The sequence below is a fragment of the Citrus clementina genome, unplaced genomic scaffold (genome assembly GCF_000493195.1).
Source record: "Citrus clementina cultivar Clemenules unplaced genomic scaffold, Citrus_clementina_v1.0 scaffold_1, whole genome shotgun sequence".
Lineage (NCBI taxonomy): Eukaryota > Viridiplantae > Streptophyta > Magnoliopsida > Sapindales > Rutaceae > Citrus > Citrus x clementina.
In genome coordinates, this window is record NW_006263303.1 from 20,216,336 (window position 1) to 20,236,818 (window position 20,483).

General features: G+C 32.5%; 1 protein-coding gene across 1 annotated transcript; it reads right to left on the reverse strand.

The window, feature by feature from the left end:
- Positions 1-9,248: 9,248 nt before the first annotated feature.
- Positions 9,249-11,846, reverse strand: LOC112095865 (alpha-copaene synthase-like). The gene is made up of 7 exons (XM_024178435.1): positions 11,715-11,846; positions 11,337-11,601; positions 10,593-10,968; positions 10,291-10,509; positions 10,033-10,171; positions 9,619-9,867; positions 9,249-9,539 (listed from the first exon to the last, which is right to left on the reverse strand). The coding sequence occupies exons 1-7, from the start codon at positions 11,844-11,846 to the stop codon at positions 9,249-9,251; spliced, it is 1,671 nt and encodes a 556-aa protein (XP_024034203.1).
- Between the last annotated feature and the right edge of the window lie 8,637 nt (positions 11,847-20,483).

The window sequence follows — 20,483 nt, forward strand, 5'->3', positions numbered from 1 at the left end:
TCTGTACTGTCTATGGAAGGCTATAAGTATTACATTTCTTTTGTTGATGACTACACTAGGTACTGCTGGATCTTTCCTCTTGTGCTAAAATCAGACGCCTTAGGTACCTTCAAAAACTTCAAAACCCAGGTAGAAAAACAGTTCAATTTACACATCAAAGCATTACAATCTGACATGGGGGGGAGAGTTCAAAGCTTTTACCTCTTTTCTTCACCAAGAGGGTATCTAATTTAGGCATAGCTGCCCTCACACACATCATCAAAATGGTGTGGTTGAGAGGAAGCATAGGCACATTGTTGAAATAGGGTTAACCCTCATTGCTCAAGCCCAAATGCATGTTTCTTTCTGGTGGGAAGCTTTTCACACAGCTTCTTATCTCATTAACCGAATGCCAACCACAGTTCTAAACAATCAGTCACCTTATCAAAAGTTGTTTCAACAATTACCAAATTATGATTTCCTTAGAGTGTTTGGCAATGCTTGCTATCTTTTGCTTAGACCATATAATCAACACAAACTTGACTTTCATTCTCAAAAGTGTTTGTTTATAGGTTATAGTCCTCTTCATAAGGGTTACAAATGTCTGGATAAAACAGGGAGAGTGTTTATTGCCATTAATGTTACATTCAATGAACATGAATTTCCTTATTCTGAATTGTTTCTCTCTTTTGATTCTTTATCAGAGTCAGATCAAATTTCTTCTCCTTCATTCTGTATTCTTCATGACAGTAGCTCAACACAGCAGCCTCCAATACCTTCATCAGTTCCAGTAGTGCCACCAACTCCAAACTCCATTTCCTTACCACAAATAAACACTCCTCCTTCACCACTCTCTTCAAATGCTCATTCTCATACATCTATCCAAAATTCATCAGTAGCCTCTCCTCAACCATCCTTACGAATAGTCCCTACTCATCCAATGATTACAAGAGCCAAAGCAGGAATTTTCAAACCCAAAACATATCTTACAGCCACTCGAGATATTGAACCAAACAGTGTCAAAGCAGCCTTAGCAGATCAGAAATGGTATATGACCATGACATAAGACTTTCATGCCTTGAAAAACAATGAAACCTGGACTCTTGTGCCAGCTGAATCAGCCACCAAAATTGTTGGAAACAAATGGGTGTTTAGAGTTAAGTATAACCCAGATGGAAGTGTTCTAAGTATAAGGAACGATTAGTTGTAAAATATTTTCATCAAACCTATGGTGTGGATTTCTTTGAGACTTTCAGCCTTGTTGTAAAGCCTTGTACCATTAGAATTATTCTGAGCCTTGCAGTGATGAACCATTGGACCATAAGGCAGCTGGATGTAAATAATGCATTCCTAAATGGTGTACTAACTGAAGAAGTTTTCATGCATCAGCCTGAAGGATTTATTGATCCTCAACATCCAACTTATGTCTGTAAGTTAAATAAAGCCTTATATGGTCTTAAACAGACACCCCGTGCATGGTATGATAGATTAAAAGGCTCTCTGTTGAAGTGGGGTTTTCAAACTTCTAGATCAGATACCTCTATGTTTCTTAAGCACACTGGTTTAGATATTTTAGTTATTCTCATATATGTAGATGATATCTTAGTTACTGGTTCTAGCAGTGCACAAATATAGAGAATTATTACACTTCTTGGTTCTGAGTTTGCTCTTAAAGATTTGGGTGAATTCAACTATTTCCTTGGGTTAAAGGTTACTCCATCAAGTGCTGGGTTACATCTCTCTCAAACAAAATATGTTGGAGACATCTTAAAGAAGGCTCACATGCTTGATAGCAAAGGCTGTAATACTCCAATGAGTGTAGCTGATAAGTTGTATAAAGATAAGGGTAAATTGTTTGAGAATCCTTCTCTTTACAGGAGTGTTATTGGATCCCTTCAGTATGTAACCTTGACAAGGCCTGATATAACTTTTACTGTAAACAAGTTAAGTCAATTCTTGGCTGCTCCTACTGTGCTTCACTGGCAGGCCTGCAAAAGGGTTCTTAGGTATCTTCAGTGTACAACTACTTATGGGATTCAATTTATCTCTGTCTCTCACAGCCTTCTCAGATGCAGATTGGGGTTCTGACCCTGATGACAGAAGATCTGTTGGAGGCTACTGCATCTTTCTTGGACCCAATCTTGTCTCATGGTCATCTAAGAAACAAAATGTTATTTCTCGATCATCAACTGAGTCAAAATATAGGGCCTTAGCCTTGACAACTTCAGAAGTATTATGGATTTCATATCTGTTGTAGGAACTCAGAGTGCAGCTCAACAACACACCTGTTCTGTATTGTGATAATAAAAGTGCAGAGGCTCTGGCAAGCAACCCAAAATACCATTCACGAACCAAACACATTGAATTAGACTTTCATTTTGTGAGAGAACACATTGCCAAGAAGGAATTTACTGTTGAACATGTATCAAACTCAAATCAATTGGCAGATGTACTTACTAAGCCACTTGGTTTTGATCATTTTGCTTATATGAGAGCTAAGCTCAATGTCTGTCCCAAACCTTGAGCTTAAGGGGGCATGTTAAGAATAAATCATGATGTCCATGTCAGCAGCTGCGTCAGCAAGCTTGTTGAGTCATTGACCACATCAGCAATTAGTTACACGTGCAAAACAGTTCTTAGAGTTTGTTAATGTTTTCCCACCAATAGTTTGTTATAAGTTGTTGAGATTATTCACATCCGTTGATTGCTGTAGAATCTTCTAGACATGTGTATATCAAGCTTTGTAATTCTTCATTTCAGTTTAAGATTAATAAAATGAATTCAGTCTGATATATTTTCTCTCTGAAGCTTTAGAAATTTCCTTTCAACCAAACACTTTATTTTCTTTAACTGTAATTGTGAAAGAGAAATTTTAGTTGTGAAATACAAATTATCAATGTTTGATAGGTAAGACTTTTAAATAATAGGTAAGAAATAATAAACGTAATATGAATTTTTTCATCAAACATTTGTGAGGTAAAATTCTCCTAATTTTATAAATTACAGTTGTAATATTTATCAAGCCTAGAGTTGTAACTTTAGAGCTACTTCCACAGCTAGCATACAGTTAAGGCAAACAAACATACCTTGTAAATACTTTGCGAAAGCATTTTGTTTGATGCATGTACTGATTTGAATTGCTTTACTGAAAAGTTTATTGTTAGCTATGTTTCATAGATAAAAATACTTAATTTTATCCATATTTTTTGTTTCTTATTATAATAAAAAACTTTGCTAACATCAAATCCAAGAGTCTGCAAATTATGGACTCAGCTAGCAGATAACTTGAGGATGAAATACGATGTCTTTGGATCTAGTTCCTAAGATTTAGGCTAATTATCTGATTAGAATTAGAATTTAAACATTGCGTAAAATATTTTTTATTTTATTTCAGAGCTGTTGATTTAACTTTTTAAGGACAAATAATATTTTCATTTAATATAAGATAAATTTTAAATAAATTAATATGCAAAAAATGAAAAGTTGAGAATAATTAAGTAGATTTAACTGAAAATTTGAGCGTAGCTAAGGTCTAGATCAAACTTTTTAGATCATCCTACCATGATCAGGTGCTTTCTATTATAAAATCTATGTCGAATTAAAAAAAAAAAGAACATTACCACAAATATTGTAACAATAATCTCCTTTAAGATTTGGTGTCAATTTCATTGGCAAAATGATAACTATTACTACAAAACTATCTTATTTGGTATTAAGGTACTGTAACTTTTAGCTCTTAACTACTAGTTAAAAAAAAATTGGAGATGTGATATAAAATTATATTATGTTTGGTAAATATAATTTGTAAACAATATTTTTTTTTATAAACTAATAGAAGTACTATTTCATTAAGCAATTATTAGATAATTCAATTTGGTGGTTTAAAAGCCAAAGCTGTAATCTTCTTTTTCTGTTAAAACCTATTTTAATTCCCAAAATATTATTTTCTAATTTCTCAGTATCTTTTTTATTAAAAAAATTCAGTTTCTTCCACAAAACTCTAATTATAGATTTTTTTTTCTTTTACAGACTTTTAAATGATTAAATCATATGTATTTAACTAAAAAAATCATATACATATAAATAGATTAAAAATGGACCCAAATGGCTCGAAACATATTAGTCATAGGCAAGAACTCTGGAACCAAGTCCAACTTTTTTTTTCCCTTTTCACTTTATAAGGCCTCAGGTAAGCGAGATTTATTAATAAAAGAAAAATGAGAGAAGTTCCTAGAAAATAACTGTGAGAATTTATAGTTAGTAAAGCCTCATTTATTTTTGAATAAATTTTTTTTAAATTATCAGGAGATTTCTTAAGAAATTAAAATGAGGAAAAATGCAAAACTGAACACAAAAGATTAACCAAGTCTAAATCAATGAAAATATGTAGGGAAACCTTTTATTAGTATTGTAGTACATGAATACAAGCAAACCTTTCATTATTAATTATAAGGCAGAATTTGATAATTGTGACAAAAGCACAAAAGTACTTTGATCGAGGAACAAATGCCAGAGCTTATTTCGAAAGACAACATTGAATAATTTGTATAGGGTGTAATCTGCATCGCAGAAACAACTCAAAAGGGAACAAGCTTCTCAAGCAATGTGGCGATGTAGTCTTTGATCACATAAGAGTTGGTGTAGCCATCATCATCCTTGTATATAACATCCATCACTCGTGCAAGATTGAGAATGCACTAAAGGAGAGGCATTGCCACTCTGTTGGTTTCAGTAATCCTTCATTTATATGATTATATCTTTCCACCCGTTTGACATTTCTTTGCGTAATATTTGAATCACCTCTTCATCAGAGAGACAGAGATGCCATGCTGCTTCATGTAGCATTCGATATCCGAGGCAACATGTTTTCTCTTTTGCTCAAACTACAAACATATATTTATATGTAGAACTTAATAATGATAATGAGACAATGAATTAACAGTCATGGACCAATATTAATGTATATTGTACCCCATGAGATACTCCTCGACTGTTGGAACGTAGCCTTTATTACACCACTTGGCTTCCATAGGGAAGGCTCGGACTCCTTTCTTCAGGTTGTAGACAAGTAATTAACTTCTACTAATTAAAATAGAAAAGAAATTTTGGCTTCCCCTAAAGCAGTTTTAAATATATATAATAAGTGGCTTACCTATTCTATTGCATTCAATATGATCTTCCATTCTTTGAGATTAATTTGCTCCTCAACTTCATCAAAATAACAGTAGTTCTTTATAAATCAGTTTCATGTACTCTGGAAGTACATCTATATTGCTAATATCCCACCTGAAAACAAATATGAATAGAAAGTAATGTTAATCTTAATTGAAACAGATACGATAAACTCATGAGCTGAAGGTTGAGTATAGATTTCTTGGATTTGACCTTTTGATGGCATTTGTAAAGAGCTGAGCTTCTTCAATTGCACTGTAGGCGTCGTAGGTATTGTCTATAATGGATATGAATGGAATTATTTTCGACAATGTCATTCTTCCAAAGGAGTATGGAGGCTCAAAATACACTCTCATTATCCAAAAGTAGCATTCTACAATTCTGTCTCCAACATATGGCAGCTTTGTCTTAACATCTAAAGTTTTCCACCACCTGAAATGCAAATGATCCATTCATATGAAAAATATCTCATATCGATTGAGAATAGTTAGGATTAACTGATTTGAGTTGAGCTAACTTTAAGGTATGATTGAGTTGAGCTAACTTTAAGGTATGATTGAGGCTCATAAGCATATGGCATCAGATTCAAAATTCATGTACGAGTTGGCCCACACAACTTTCTTCGTGACAAGAACTAGACAAAATGATTGCCCTGCATGTGATAGAAGATGATACGGAAAATATCTCATATCGGCTTGAAATAATTATTCGGTTAAGAATATGAAGGTCGAGAGTGAGTCCAGGCCATCTATGAGCTTCTATGTTTAGTCTTATCATCCAAAACTTGTTTTGAATTTGAACTTATCGATAAAAATTTTAACTTACTCAGTGAGGGTTGTTAGCTCCTTCCGGTGAAATACTTTCGGCGTGCAAAAATCTAGTTTTGCAAACCTGAGTATTGTTTGATCTTTTGAATCATCTTTTGAGTAGACATCGTTGTAATACCTTGCCTCCAACCTTGTTAAGCCTCTGCGGAGTGGCCTAGTCAATGTATGATGTATTTTATCAGAAAGCTGAGAGCTACTAGAGGAACCATTGATTCAAGTTAAGAGGTAGTGAAAGCTAGGGCTTCATTTAGCATATTTTCTCCGCGAATGCCTAAATGAGCAGCCTCATGCAGACTTAGTATGCGGGTCACATCATTAACTAAGGATGACGTGAATTTTCCTTCATCATCTTTGAATATGCCGAATATATCTGCTTTCATTATCAAAGACTAAATCGATTGAGATCAATCTCCCATGGTCTTAAATTTAAGCCATATTTCATGGTCTTAAATTTGATCCATAGAATTTGGCCTATTGTCCCGTTTGTCTTTGTATTTTCAAAAATTTTAAAACGTCTCGGTCATTCTTTTTAAAGCTTTTGCTTCTATTTTTTTAAGGTAAAATAGTATTATTATGTAATTTAAATTTTAAAAAAATTTAACATGCAACAAGTAAAGAACAATTGTAGATGCACGTAAATTTGTGATTCATGATGTAAATAGTTTTCTTGGTAGTTGGTTTACTTAGAAGCTGTTTGTTTTTTTGATTTACTGCTTAATTAACTTAATTTTTGTCAACTAAGCCATTAAGTCTATTTGTTTTTTTTCAACTTAATGAAATTTTCCAGCTAGTAAATCACTAAGTTATTAAGTTAATTTTTTTAGCTTTTTGCTTAATCTAAAAAGTATGAATAGTATCATTAAAACACATTCTCCAAAATATCCCTATCTAATTAATTAATTTTTATCCTTATCTAAATAAAATTTAATAATTAGTATTATTACTCATCTTTATATAACCTATGATAATATATAGTGGTAGATTATTATTAGTATTATCTTTTTATTTTCTTAAAATTAACATTATTTATTTTCATAATTTTTTACGAATATTTTTCATATAAAAACATCATAAACTATTATAAATTTGATTAACATATATTAATATAAAATATTAAAGGGTTGTATTCAATTGAATATGATTTACGTTATGATATTATCTTATTTATGTTCTGTGAGGTGTTTATTATTTGTTTAACATTTACAATTTGTAAGAGCACAAACATAAAAATACTAGTTTTTAGATTTTTTTTAAGTTAAAGAACAAATAAATTAATATTTATGTTTAGCAATTCAGACAAAAAATAAAAAACAAACATATCATTTAGGTTTAGACATTTAGCTCTATTCAGAATTTAAACTAATTCTAGTCTATTCAAATTTCAGACCAAAAAACAAATGTTACCTTAATGCATGGTTTTGCTGTTTTTCTAGCATGTAGGCTTTGCATTGTTCTTGTTTTCAATTAATATCCTTTTTTAGGGGTATGGCTCATCACATCCTCTCCCGACTAGATCTAATAATTTTTTTAGATCAACAAATTTCTCTCATATTATCAAGGCTCATTTAAAAAGAAAAAAGGGAGATTTTAATAGAGACAAATGCACAACATGACGTTTTGGCTTGAAAACTTAAGGCCAATTGGGTAATTAGTTCAAATTCTCAATAATAGTACATAATATAAGTTGATATTATTGGTGGGTAAATGTGTATGGGTGGCATTTTGGAATAGGTATAAAAAATAATTTATAAAGTAGGGATATTTTGACATTAGAAATTAGTTGGCTTATTCACATTTCTTTATTTAGTAAAAAAACTAAAAAAATGACTTATTTTATTAAATCAAATTATCTAAAAAGTCCTATTAAGTTGTAAAAACAAACACCTCTAATTAATTTAATTAATTAAATTAAGGCACTTTAAATTATTAATTTAAAAAACAAACACCTATTAATTTAGGACGATTCACTTCACCAGCAAGTGGAATGCCTAAGCTTTGCCTACAAAAGCAAGAACAATGAACTGCTCAAGCACAAATTTCAAGTGAAAGAAAAAAAGATATTGACATGTTTGTTCTTTTCTGTTTTCCGGGATGAAAGCCCTTGTTACAGCGATAATTTTGATCAATAAAAAAAAGAAAACATCAATTACGAACAAATTAGGGGACATAAAATAATGAGGAGCCTATTCCCGCTAAAAGAGACATGACATTGACGTATTACCACAAACGACCATTAATTAATTTTTTAATATATGATTAATTAAATTTGTGATCAAGTAAAAGCAGATTAATATAATTATTCAAACATATCTAAAGAGAAATTAAGTCAAGATTGACGGGCGAAATTATAATCTCCAAGGAATTTTTTATGAGATATACTAAATTAATTATGTTGAATTATGCATACGGACTCAATCCACAACGGTTGGGAAACAGAAGAAATTTTAGGTAGTTCAATTATTTCCATACTAAAGAGGTTTCAAGTTGGTCAACATACACCTTTGGTAAACCATCTCTAGTTATAAAAATCTTAGGCTACTTATAAATAAAAATAAAATTTTATATTATAATAAATTATAATTTTTTTAGATCTCATCTTAAGGAACTTGTCTCCATATAGTAATAATTATTTGTATGTTACAAAAAATATATGCGCATTCTTTAAAATTATGTCTATCCTTATTGTTAATGCCTATACATATTATTTGACCTGTTCCATTATTAAATTATTAATATAGTTAAGAGACTCAATTGGAGTCGTAATTGATGTGCCATGTATCTATTGGATGATAAAATATTAATTTTACTAGTTGAAACGCCCAATTTATTAAGGTTTGTCAAAACCTGGTGTAAAAAATTATCAGCAATAGATTTAAGGGAAAAATGGTCATTTTAGTATTTTCGCATTTCCGAATGAGTGAAAGAATGTTATTTTTGGATTCTGGAGGGTCAAGAACCTTGGTATAAGTGATAACCGAAATTAAATGGGAGATACCATTAAGAACATATATTTGGTAGATGTTGAAATCCAGTGTGGTAACTGGTAAGATTTACAGTGTTATGGTGCAAATCAATGAAAATATGCAGGGAAAACTTTATAAATTGTAGTACAGGAATACAAGTAAACCTTTCATTATTAATTATAAGGCAGAATTTGATAATTGTGACAAAAGCACAAAAGTACTTTGATCGAGGAACAAATGCCAGAGCTTATTCCAAAAGACAACACTAGTAGTTTATATAGGATGTAATCTGCATCGCAGAAACTACTCAAAAGGGAACAGGCTTCTCAAGCAATGTGGTGATGTAGTCTTTGATCACATAAGAGTTGGTGTAGCCATCATCATCCTTGTAAATAACATCCATCACCCGTGCAAGATTGAGAATGCGCTCAAGGAGAGGCATTGCCACTTCTGTTGGTTTCAGGAATCCTTCATTTATATCTTTCCATCCATTTGATATTTCTTTGCGGAATACTTTAATTACCTCTTCATCAGAGACGCCATGCTGCTTCATGTAACATTCAATACCCGAGGCAACATGCTTTCTTTTTTGTTCAAACTACAAACACAGAAGTTAACAATAATAATAATAAGACGATGAATTTATAACCATGCATCAATATTAATATATACTGTACCTCATGAGACACTATATCATCCATAAGTCTGCAAATAACTTGGGAGGCTTTCACAATTTTAAGGTAATTGGAGATCCATTCAAAGGCCTGCTTATCAGCAATCTTTCCCATGCCAAGAAAAGAAGCCGTTGCCAGCATATGATAGCAAGTTGTCACAAGTGAAACTTGCATATACTCCTCCACTTTTGGAAAATAACCTTCACTGCACCACTTGGCTTCCTCAAAGTAGGCTTGGACTACTTTGTTCACCTGGTAAACAAATATTATAACTTTAATAGTAATAAGTGCAAGCTAGAAAGCCATTTTTGGCACCAGCCCCAAAAGCAGTTATATATATATATATATATAGAGAGAGAGAGAGAGAGAGAGAGAGAGAGAGAGAGAGAGAGAGAGAGAGAGAGAGAGGTGGTTTACCGCTTTTATGACATATGACATGCAATATGTCCGTCCTTCCTTTGAGATTTGCTCCTCAGCTTCGCCAAAAACATCCAAGAGTCCTTGATAAATCAGTTTCATGTACTTCGGAAGTACATCTATATTGCTAATATCCCACCTGAAAATCAAGTGACAAAACCTCCCATCTTAGAAAATACAAATAGGAAATTTAATTTTAACTAAAAATACATAGAATTAATTGAGCTGAAAGTGTTGAGTAGATTTCGTGAACTTGACCTTTTGATAGCATTTGTAAAGAGCTCAAGTTCTTCAAGTGTGCCATAGGCGTCGTAGGTATCATCTAAAATGGATGCCATTGCAATTACTTTGGAAAATATCTTTCTTGCAAAGGAGTATCGAGGCTCAAAATACACTCCCATTGCCCAAAAATAGCATTCTACAACTCTGTTTCTAGCATATGGCAGATTTATTTCAACATCTAAATTTTTCCACCACCTAAAAATTCAAATAGTGTCAGTCTAGTCATCAATATTTATTCAGTTAAATTTGAAGTTATCGCCTAAAAAATTTGAACTTACTCTGTGATGATACTTAACTCCTTGCGGTGAATTACTTGAAGCATGCAAAAATCTAGTTTTGCAAACTTTAGTAATATTGCTTTATCCTTTGAATCATCTCGTGAGTAGAGATCGATGTAATAGACTGCCTCCAGCCTTGGTAAGCCTCTGCGGATTGGCCTATTCAACGCATGAAGTATTTCATCAGAAAGCTGAGGGCTTACTTGAGTAACCATTGATTCCAGGTGAGAAGTAGTGAAAGCTAGGGCTTCATCCAGGATATCTTCCCCGCGAATGCGAAGATGTGCAGCCTCATACAAATTTAGCATGCCGGTCACATCATTAATTAAGGATACCTTGAACTTTCCTCGATCATCTTTGAAACCGCCAAAAATATCTGCTTTCCCATTCAAAGAGTAATTCGACTGATATCAATCTCACATAATGGTCTAAATTGATTTAAACCATATAGTTCAGGTAGCGATATGTATAAAAGGGCAAACTCCCATTTAGCTAGTCTCTAGATTTGTTTAGCCAATTGGTCAATTAGTCTTTTTGAATTTTCAGAACTTTTTTAAAATGTTGGATCTTACCTTTTAAGATTAAATTCTTTTTTTTTAATGTAAAACTGACATGGATAACAATTGAAAAGTAAAGAATAATTAGTTAGATTTTTAATAGAGACAAATATACTATATAAATGTTTTGGTCTGAAATACATAGAGATTAAAGAAGAGTTATAAGCTATGATAAAGATTTTATTACCGCATGATATGCGATATCCTTGTTGTCTGAGTAACCGAAATCGAAGAGCAACGGAGTGTACATCGTTGCCATCATACTCATCAGGAGATAGTTTTTCTAGTTCATCTTCTATCTCCCTCTCAAAATGGTAAGCCACTCCTAAGCGTTGGACGGCATCAATCAAGCTCAATTTTTGAAAAGACTTGTCGGTTGGTGAGATTAACATGTTCTTTATTTTTTGCTTAAGTGCTTCAAATTCGTCTTGATCAATTGTGGGATCCATTGCCTACATACGCAAGAGAGAAAGTTGACAAGTTCATTGAGAAAAGTGGAAGTTAGATACTTTTGCTATGAAAATACACGCCAAGAAAGTACTAGAATATGAACATTATTAATTACCACAGAGTCGTCAACAGAAGAATAGTCAAGGAATTTTTCCCCCCAGAGGGTGGGATGATAACTAGCTGTGGGACGGTTGCCGGCTGTAGCATTCAGAATGGAAGAAGGAACTTCTGAATCTTGAAGTGCCATTATCTTATTCTCTGGTTAATTAGGCCTAGCTAGCTAAATGATGATATAATTCCTTTGGGCTTGGTGTGTTTCAAGGACTTGTCTGAGCTTTGGTATTTATAGGAGATTCTGATAATTGGAGTTGCGTAGGAAATTAATTTTAAATTGAAGGGACAGCAATATCTCACCGGTGAAAAGGTTATAATCCATGTTGTAATTATGTAAAATGTGCGGCATGCATGCGTTACTGATCAACTATTTTTTATACGCCTATCATATAAATTTAACTCGATTTTGATTCTAAGACAAAGTAAACACATAAATAGTAATGCAACTCATTCTAATTATTATTTCTGCAATTCAAGCAGCTAAATTATTACGATTTCAATTCTTCATAAGTATTATTTACATTTTACTATAAAATTGTAAACCACTTTATATTTAATTAGACCACTCTATATAATTTACAATTTATTCATAAGTATTATGAATTTTATAATGCATTCACAAAACAAGAATCAAATTTAGCTGGAAATATAATGAGTTACAATCAGAATAGCTACAATCAAAATGAGGAATTGGAATCAGAATAATTTATTTACTTGAACTGCAGGAATTATAATTAGAATGAGTTGTATTACTATTTATGTGTTTATTTTGTTTTAAAATCAAAATTAGAATAAGTTAAATTGTAACAAACTGTTATAAAATCCTTAGTTAATTTTTATCATAATTATTATTTTGTATTTTAATATTTGCTATTGTTATTATTATTCAAAAATTAATTATTAATAATAATTATTGTTAATTATTTATTATTATTAATAACTTAATGAAAAATTATTATTAATTGTTGTTAATAGATTAATTAATTATAATACTTTTTATTCTTGTTATTAATAATAACAATAATAATCTATTTAAAAATATAATTATATTTATGCTTATAATAAAATAATAATAACAGTTATAACTCATTTAATAATTATTATATTTTTAATTAAATGGAGGTTATTTTGAAAATTTAAAATTATAGGGGCGAAATCGTACTCTAGGATTTTAATAAAATAAAACTGAATGTAAGGGGCTAAACGAAATTTTATAATCTAAAAATTTTTATAATATTTATAAATAAATTATAAATAATATAGAGTCTAGGGGCCTATATGAAAGTTTACAGGCTAGCCCTAAGTTACATTAAATATAACTTAGGCTAACCCTTATTATATAGATAATGACAAATATTTTAAAGTTTTTATTTTCAAAGAATAAATATTTGCAACCTTAAACTTTCAGAAAATAATTAGATAATTTCAAATTTTTTTAGTAACGGACGCCTTACCAACAAATTATTCAATGCCAACAAAAAATAATTCAATATACCTGTGAAAAATATGCCTGGAGACAACTTTTATTAATTTTCAAAGGCGGCTGACTTAGAATGATGTACGTGCTTGTCTCTGTGTGTGTATAATTATTCTAGAATGCGGATGTCCCACAAATATCTCACAAATTTTTAGAATAAGTACAAGTTCTCACAAATATCTCTTAGTTAACGTGAAAAATATGCCCCCGACAACTTTTCTTTAATTTTCAAAGGAGGCTCTGACTAAGAATGAATAGGCCGCTTAACTTAGTAGAAGTGTCTTGATGTTTCTGCAACATGTTATGTACTAACATTTTTTCAATGTCCCCACGGAGGAATTGCCAAGCAAAGACAAAACAGAATTCCTTTTCTAATCTTTTAAAATCATTCTCCCTCTTGATTCAGTACAGATTCAATTAATTAAGGAAGTTGTGTACTCCAGTTCCAGTTGAAGAAACTGTTCATGGCATTGCAGTTTTCAATCAAAATAAAATAAAATCTGCCATATCGGTAAAATAATTATCCACGCAATTTTTTTCTACAGTGAAATTTAATATTATCAAAGAAAAATTCATTCTTCGGAATTTATTTTATTTTTAATTCAAATAAACTAACTACCTAATTGCTCGCCACAAAAAAAAAAAAAAAAGTTCGTTTAGGAACTCTGTTGAAGTTAAATCTGCTTATGATTTCATTGTCCCTGAAGGCACCTCATTACTCTTTCGACATTAAACTTAAAAAAGAAAAAAAGAAAAAGAAAAAAAAAAGAATGTTATTTAATTATTGCAATGAGTTTGTTGTGAAAGTCTTAACGTCGTAAGAGTAAAAGAGTATTATGAAAACTGTAAAAAGAGTCCCACTGACCTGCCGCTGGTCTCACACAAGTCCTCCTTATGCAGAAATCAGTTTTTTTATTTCCTTGTTCCTTTTTCATTAATTTTATGCGCAAAGCACAATTGGATGTATGTTCAAAATAATTCTCCCATGTTCCGTTTTATTCATCGAACCAGCATCTTCAATATTTTCCTTATCACCTTATACACTTTAAAAGTTGAAAGCAAAAGACGCACATAAATTAACATATTTTAAAAAAAATGAAAAATAACGAAATGGATTAGTAGAAACATCTTAATATGTTTTTGGAACTTGCCCACATTTTTTTTTAAATATAAAGCGTCTCTAAAAGAGTTAGGACAAGACTAAATGGGATTGGGCAACCACATACATGTTATGAGCTTGCCCACAAATCTTTTATGATATCTAAGTAAAATATAATTTCGTACTGAAGAGTTGAGAAAAATTAAGGTTAGCATAAATAATGACATGATTAATGGATGTGAGGATAGGTGTCCAACGTAATAATAGTTTAACTATTTTTATTATAATTGAAACAAAATTTCTGAATAATCGGGTTTATTAAATAATAATGAATTGACAAATCTAGGGTTTTGACCCCATTATATAATAACCCTAAATATTGTGAATTTATCAAAATATTTAAATCTGAAATATTATGTTATAATAAAATTCTCCTAATCTAAATAAGAAAAGAAAAACAGTGTTCAAATCCGAATTCTAGAAAAAAAAGATAAAAATCCTAGAAGAAATAAGAAAAATAAAAAAAATTTTAAAATTGAAAAGTGACGAGGAAAGAAGTAGAATTTTTAGCTCGACCACGAGATAGAACTAAGCAAGCTGTTCTGGGTTGGTTCATCTTATCGCAAGTTTTAAAACAGTACATTATACGCTAAAAACGGACATCTGTAGTACAAGTCATGGCCTCCAGAAAATACTCTGTTTTTAATACACAACAATCGTACATCACCTCTTCCCTTCCCTTACTCATAAGGCAAAAGATTCAAATATCCCATAATTAAGGATGTATCATTAAAAAAAATAAACTGGTTATTTTTGTTAAAAAAAGGAAGATAAAAGAGAACAAAATATGATGAAATAATGATAAAAATATTTGTCCTTTTTGTGAAATTTTAATTAATACATGTACAAATGATCATTTTTAATTAACTCGCATATAGACTCATAAATATGAATTAATACTTTTGTACATGCGTGGATTGCAGATAAGTGATACTTCAAATCAAGAGGAATACAAGTCAGGAGCCTGATAAGCCTGCCCATAAGTTGCAATTGAATGATGCAGTCCAACGATTGGGTGTGGCCTATCACTTCGAACAGGAGATAGAAGATGCATTAAAAAATATTTATCATGATAACTTTGACAATTGTTGATGCCAAAATCCATTGAGTCGATTAGTGACTCGATCTCAGATCCCTGCATCAGCATTAAATTTGTTTGGTGGGAAGCTACTGGTTGATCTCCAAGAAGATCCTCCGACTATGAACAGAATATTCATGAGCAGATAATCTTCAAGCTGCGAATCAACAATTACCTGAAATTACAGAGAATGGTCAGGGTGCCAGAAGTTTTTCCGGCGAAAACCCTCCGACGCTCAAGTCAGTTTATAGGTTTACGGGAAAAACCAAATATTTAATTTATAATTTTTGTGAAGAAAGTAATCTTAAGTAAATGTAATAGAAAAATCAAAATTGAGAAAGAAAGTTCAACCTCCCTTGGCATGTTTTCTTTGGGTTTTTATAAACACCCCACACCCACGACCTTAAATCGTGGCAATTAATGAATTAAATTCATACCCTGATTTTTTGAAGGTGATATGTGGCGGTTATTTTGATTGAGTCATGCTTCTTGGTGACTTGGTCCAATGGCTCCTCAAACCCGTCTGCTTGAGGTCACCAAAATTGCCACATGGTCGAGATAGCTGGCTCAAGGTCATAAGATTTACCCCCTGGTCGAGGTGACTGCTCATGGTCTCAAGATTACCACCTGGTCGAGGTGGTCTGCTTGTAGTCTCAAGATTACCACCTGGTCGAGGTGGTTTACTCATAATCTCAAGATTGCCACCTGGTTGAGGTGGTATGCTCATGGTCTTAAGAATTACCACCTGGTCAAAATGATTTGCTCATGGTCTCAAGATTACCACCTGGTCGAGGTGGTCTGCTCGTAGTCTCAAGATTACCACCTGGTCGATATGGTCTACTCAAGGTCACTAGAATTACCTTCTATTAGCCTATCAACCATTTGCTCACTTTTTATTTTAGGAGATCATGGTTACCCTATTTTATTCCCCAAACAACTATCTTTAAGTGTTGTAATTCATGACGGCATGCTTCCTCAACAATTCTTTCCTTTTGAAAGTCTTTCCTTGCCTCTACTTCCACCTTTTCCATCACTCTTGGGTGTTTAAGCTTTTTTGACAGGGCGCATTCTATAAAAATGTCCTGAAATGGGATTATAATTTGAGTCATACATGTATATGTTGATGTAATTTATGAATTTTTTTTAGAAACTAAAGCAAAGAAAGGTTGAAATGGCTCATAAACAGTATATTTTGTGGATCCTTGCTTTGAGTATAATGAAATGGCAAAAATTGACATCCCCGAATTTTTTAACACCGTTAGATAAAAGCCAGAAGCACTTTGGGTTGGGTTTTAGAGCCATGACAAGCAGCAAAACCAACCCAATCTAAATCTCGGCTTTAATCCTAGGCCCTTTCTGGTCCAATCAAATTTTAAACTGATTCCACACCTAAAAAGTGTCCCAATTTGGTCAGATTTAGGGATGACAAATTGGTCTATTCAAATTGGATATCCATATATCTAATTCAATTGGATTGGATAATATCCATCCAAAATCATTTTGGATGTGGATATAGATAATTTTAAAAATATCCAATAGATATTGGATGAGTATGGATATTTAATGGATATCCAAAATCCAATTAATTTATATGAAAAAAACAAAAACAAATGTACTAAATTATTGTTGTTAGTTTTAGCAAGCGAAGGAGGCACAAACTCTTCAGCCATCGGATTCAGCTTCGAGAACAGCTGAAATCCCCTCCGCCGTTGGATCGTTGATTGTTCTGGTTGTACAATCCCTGATCGAGCGACATCACCATCGCTCCTCCGTTTTGCTTCGGATGATCCTGACCGTTTGATGCCGATATCGATCCCGCTGACGATACAACTGAATCTTGACTCGCTGATTCAACAACAACCATGGTTTCTTTTTTCCTTTCTTTTTTTCCTTCTTGTCCCTGGTTGACTCTCTCAAAAATCTTGACTTTGGATTGATCAATCCTCTTATCTGTGTAGTATTTGCCTAAGCGGCTGGTTAGTCATCATAACTATTGGATAAGCTTGGAAATACGGCATGAGTTTTCGGACAGCCATCACTAGCGCTAACACCCACTTCTCCATTCCTGAATACCTTGTCTCCGCACCAAGCAGTGCTTTGCTGGTGTACTATATGGGGTACTGAATCCTTGCCTCCTCCCTCACTATAATTGCGCTCGTGTCATCGACAATAACGTTGCCTTGAGCAAATATTGTTTTACGTGATGAAATGCCTCTTCACACTCCATCGTCCACTTCATCTTCTTGCCTTTTCTCATTACTTTGAAGAAAACATGGCATTTGTCAGTTGCTCGCAATATAAATTAGTTTAACGCCGCCAACTTTCCCGTAAGACTCTGCATGTCCTTGATTGTGCAATGAGACTTCATTTCAATCACAACGCGTATCTTCTCGGGGTTAGCTTCAATTCCTCTATGGCTTACCATAAACCCCAAGAACTTTCTCGACGAGACCCCAAACACGCACTTTTCTGGGTTAAGTTTCATTTTATACCTCTTCAAGAGCTCAAAAGTTTCTTCTAGATGCCTCGGATGCTCTACTTGATTCCTAGACTTGGTGATCATATCATCTACATAAACCTCCATTGTTTTCCCAATTAGTGGCTTGAAAATTTTGTTAACCAACCTCTGGTATGTTGCGCCCACGTTCTTAAGGCCGAATGACATCACCTTGTAATAGTTTAGGCCAACATTAGTTATGAACGTAGTATGCTCTTCATCTTGCTCTAACATCAGTATTTGATTGTTATGACTTTATGAACGTAGAATATTTGATGTCCGGGAATAGAAAGTCTCTAGGGATGTCCATGTTCATAATCTCCTCAGGGAGAGTTGACTCACTATCCAACATAATTCTCCAAACTAGTTTCTTTAGTCGTCCCTAAAGCTCGTCAATCACCTGAGCCAAACGACGTAGCTCCATTTTCTAACACCATCACACGATCTGGATTCTGAAGTACTACTTGATCACGCTCCCTTTCAGGGATGTCGGATTTTTCCGGCGTTAACCCTTCGACGCTCAAGTCAGTGATTTTGTGTGATTTTCTTTATGGGAAAGATGAGATATTGTTCAGAAGGTCCAACCCCTTTTTCTGGATCTTTTTCCCGCTTTTATAGACGACTGCGAGCTTCGTTTATTGTGGTCGTTATCTAATTAAATGCATTGATTGTGTCATTTAAGTGTGTGAGTTAATATATTTGTTCACGTAGTTATTGGTCAGTCGTTGTAATGCCTGATCATGCTTTAAACACGCTTGGACGTTAAAGACCAATTCCTAAAAAGAACTCCTTGTCTTAGCTTATGAAAATCATGTGACCAGCTCATGGTCTGCTCGAGTCATGCTGGCCATGTTTGCTACATCCGACCATGTAAGTGTTTGATACATGTGACCAGATAACGAAACTTTCCTCAACTTGGCTAAATCTTAATACCCCAAACATTACCAATCTCTATATAACTTATGATAATATATAGTGGTAGTTTATTATTATTTTTATCTTTATTTTTTTATTTTCTTAAAATTAAAATTATTTATCTTCATAATTTTTTACAAATATTCTTCATATAAAAACATAATAAACTATAATAAATTTGATTAACATATAACAATATAGAATTGTATCCAATTGAATATGATTTATATTATGATAATATATTATCTTATTTATGCTCTGTGAGGTGCTTATTATTTGTTTAACATTTACAATTTGTAAGGGCCCAAATGTAAAAATTCTAGTTTTTAGATTTTTTTAAGTTAAAGAATAAATAACTTAATATTTATTTTTAACGATTCAGACACAAAAAAAAAAAAAGAAAACATATCATTTATGTTTAGACATTTAGCTCTATTAAGAATTCAAATTAATTCAGATCTATTTAGATTTCAAAAAAAAAAAAAAAACAAACGATGTCTTAATGCAAGGTTTTGCTGTTTTTCTAGCATGCATGCTTTGCATTGTTCTTGTTTTCGATCAATATCCTTTTTAAGGGGTAATGCTCATCACATCCTCTCCTAACTACATTTAATAAAATTTTCAGATCAACAAATTTTTCTCATATTGTCAAGGCTCATTAAAAAAAAGGAGAAATTTTAATAGGGACAAATACACAACAGGACGTTTTGGTTTGAAAATTTAAGGGCCGACTGGGTAATTAGTTTAAATCTTAGTGACTAAAAGAATAATGAATTATAGATTAGGATTGAGTACTGAGCTAATTTTTTCTAAACATTTAATCAATGGCTAAGTTTTTTTTCTTTTTATATGATGAAGAAACTTATTATTACCCATGGGATGTGATATCTTTGTTGTCTGAGTAACCAAAATTGAAGAGCAACTGTGTGTAGACCGTTGCCATCATATGCATCACATTCATCAGCAGAGAGATTTTCTGATTCATCTTCTATCTCTCTCTCAAAATGGTAAGCCACTCCTAAGCGTTGGACGACATCAATCAAGTTCAATTTTTGGAAAGTCTAATCGGTTGACGAGATTAACATGTTCCTTATCTTTTGTTGAAGTCCGTTAAACTCATCTAGATCAGTTGTTGCATCCATTGCCTGTTTACACAAGAGAATTAATTGCATGGGTTTATTGAGAAAGTGCAAGTTAGATACCTTTGTTACGGAAGATACTGCAAGAAAGTACTAGACGATGTAAGTTAATAATTACCACGGAGTCATTTGAAGAATACTCTTGAGGAACTTTTTTCCTCAGAGTGTAGGATGATGACTAGCTCTGGGACGCACTATAAGAAATAGCTGTATTACCGACCAGACATTTTCGAGCGTGCAGTATATCCTTGAAAATAAGTACTTTTTATAAAGGCATTGACAAACTGTCAGATAAATTTGAAAAATTTATATATTTTTTTAAGGTAAATTTGCCTTAGTGATGAAGGAACTTTTTTTTTTGTTGAAAATGCAATGTGGAGCTCAAAATTACTCTTAAAATTGGTAAAGTTAGATTTAACGCCACGCTTAAAAAATCCCATCGTAGAAGTCACATGTGACTAACTCACAAACGCACGATACGTAACAAAATAAAAAGATAAATTTA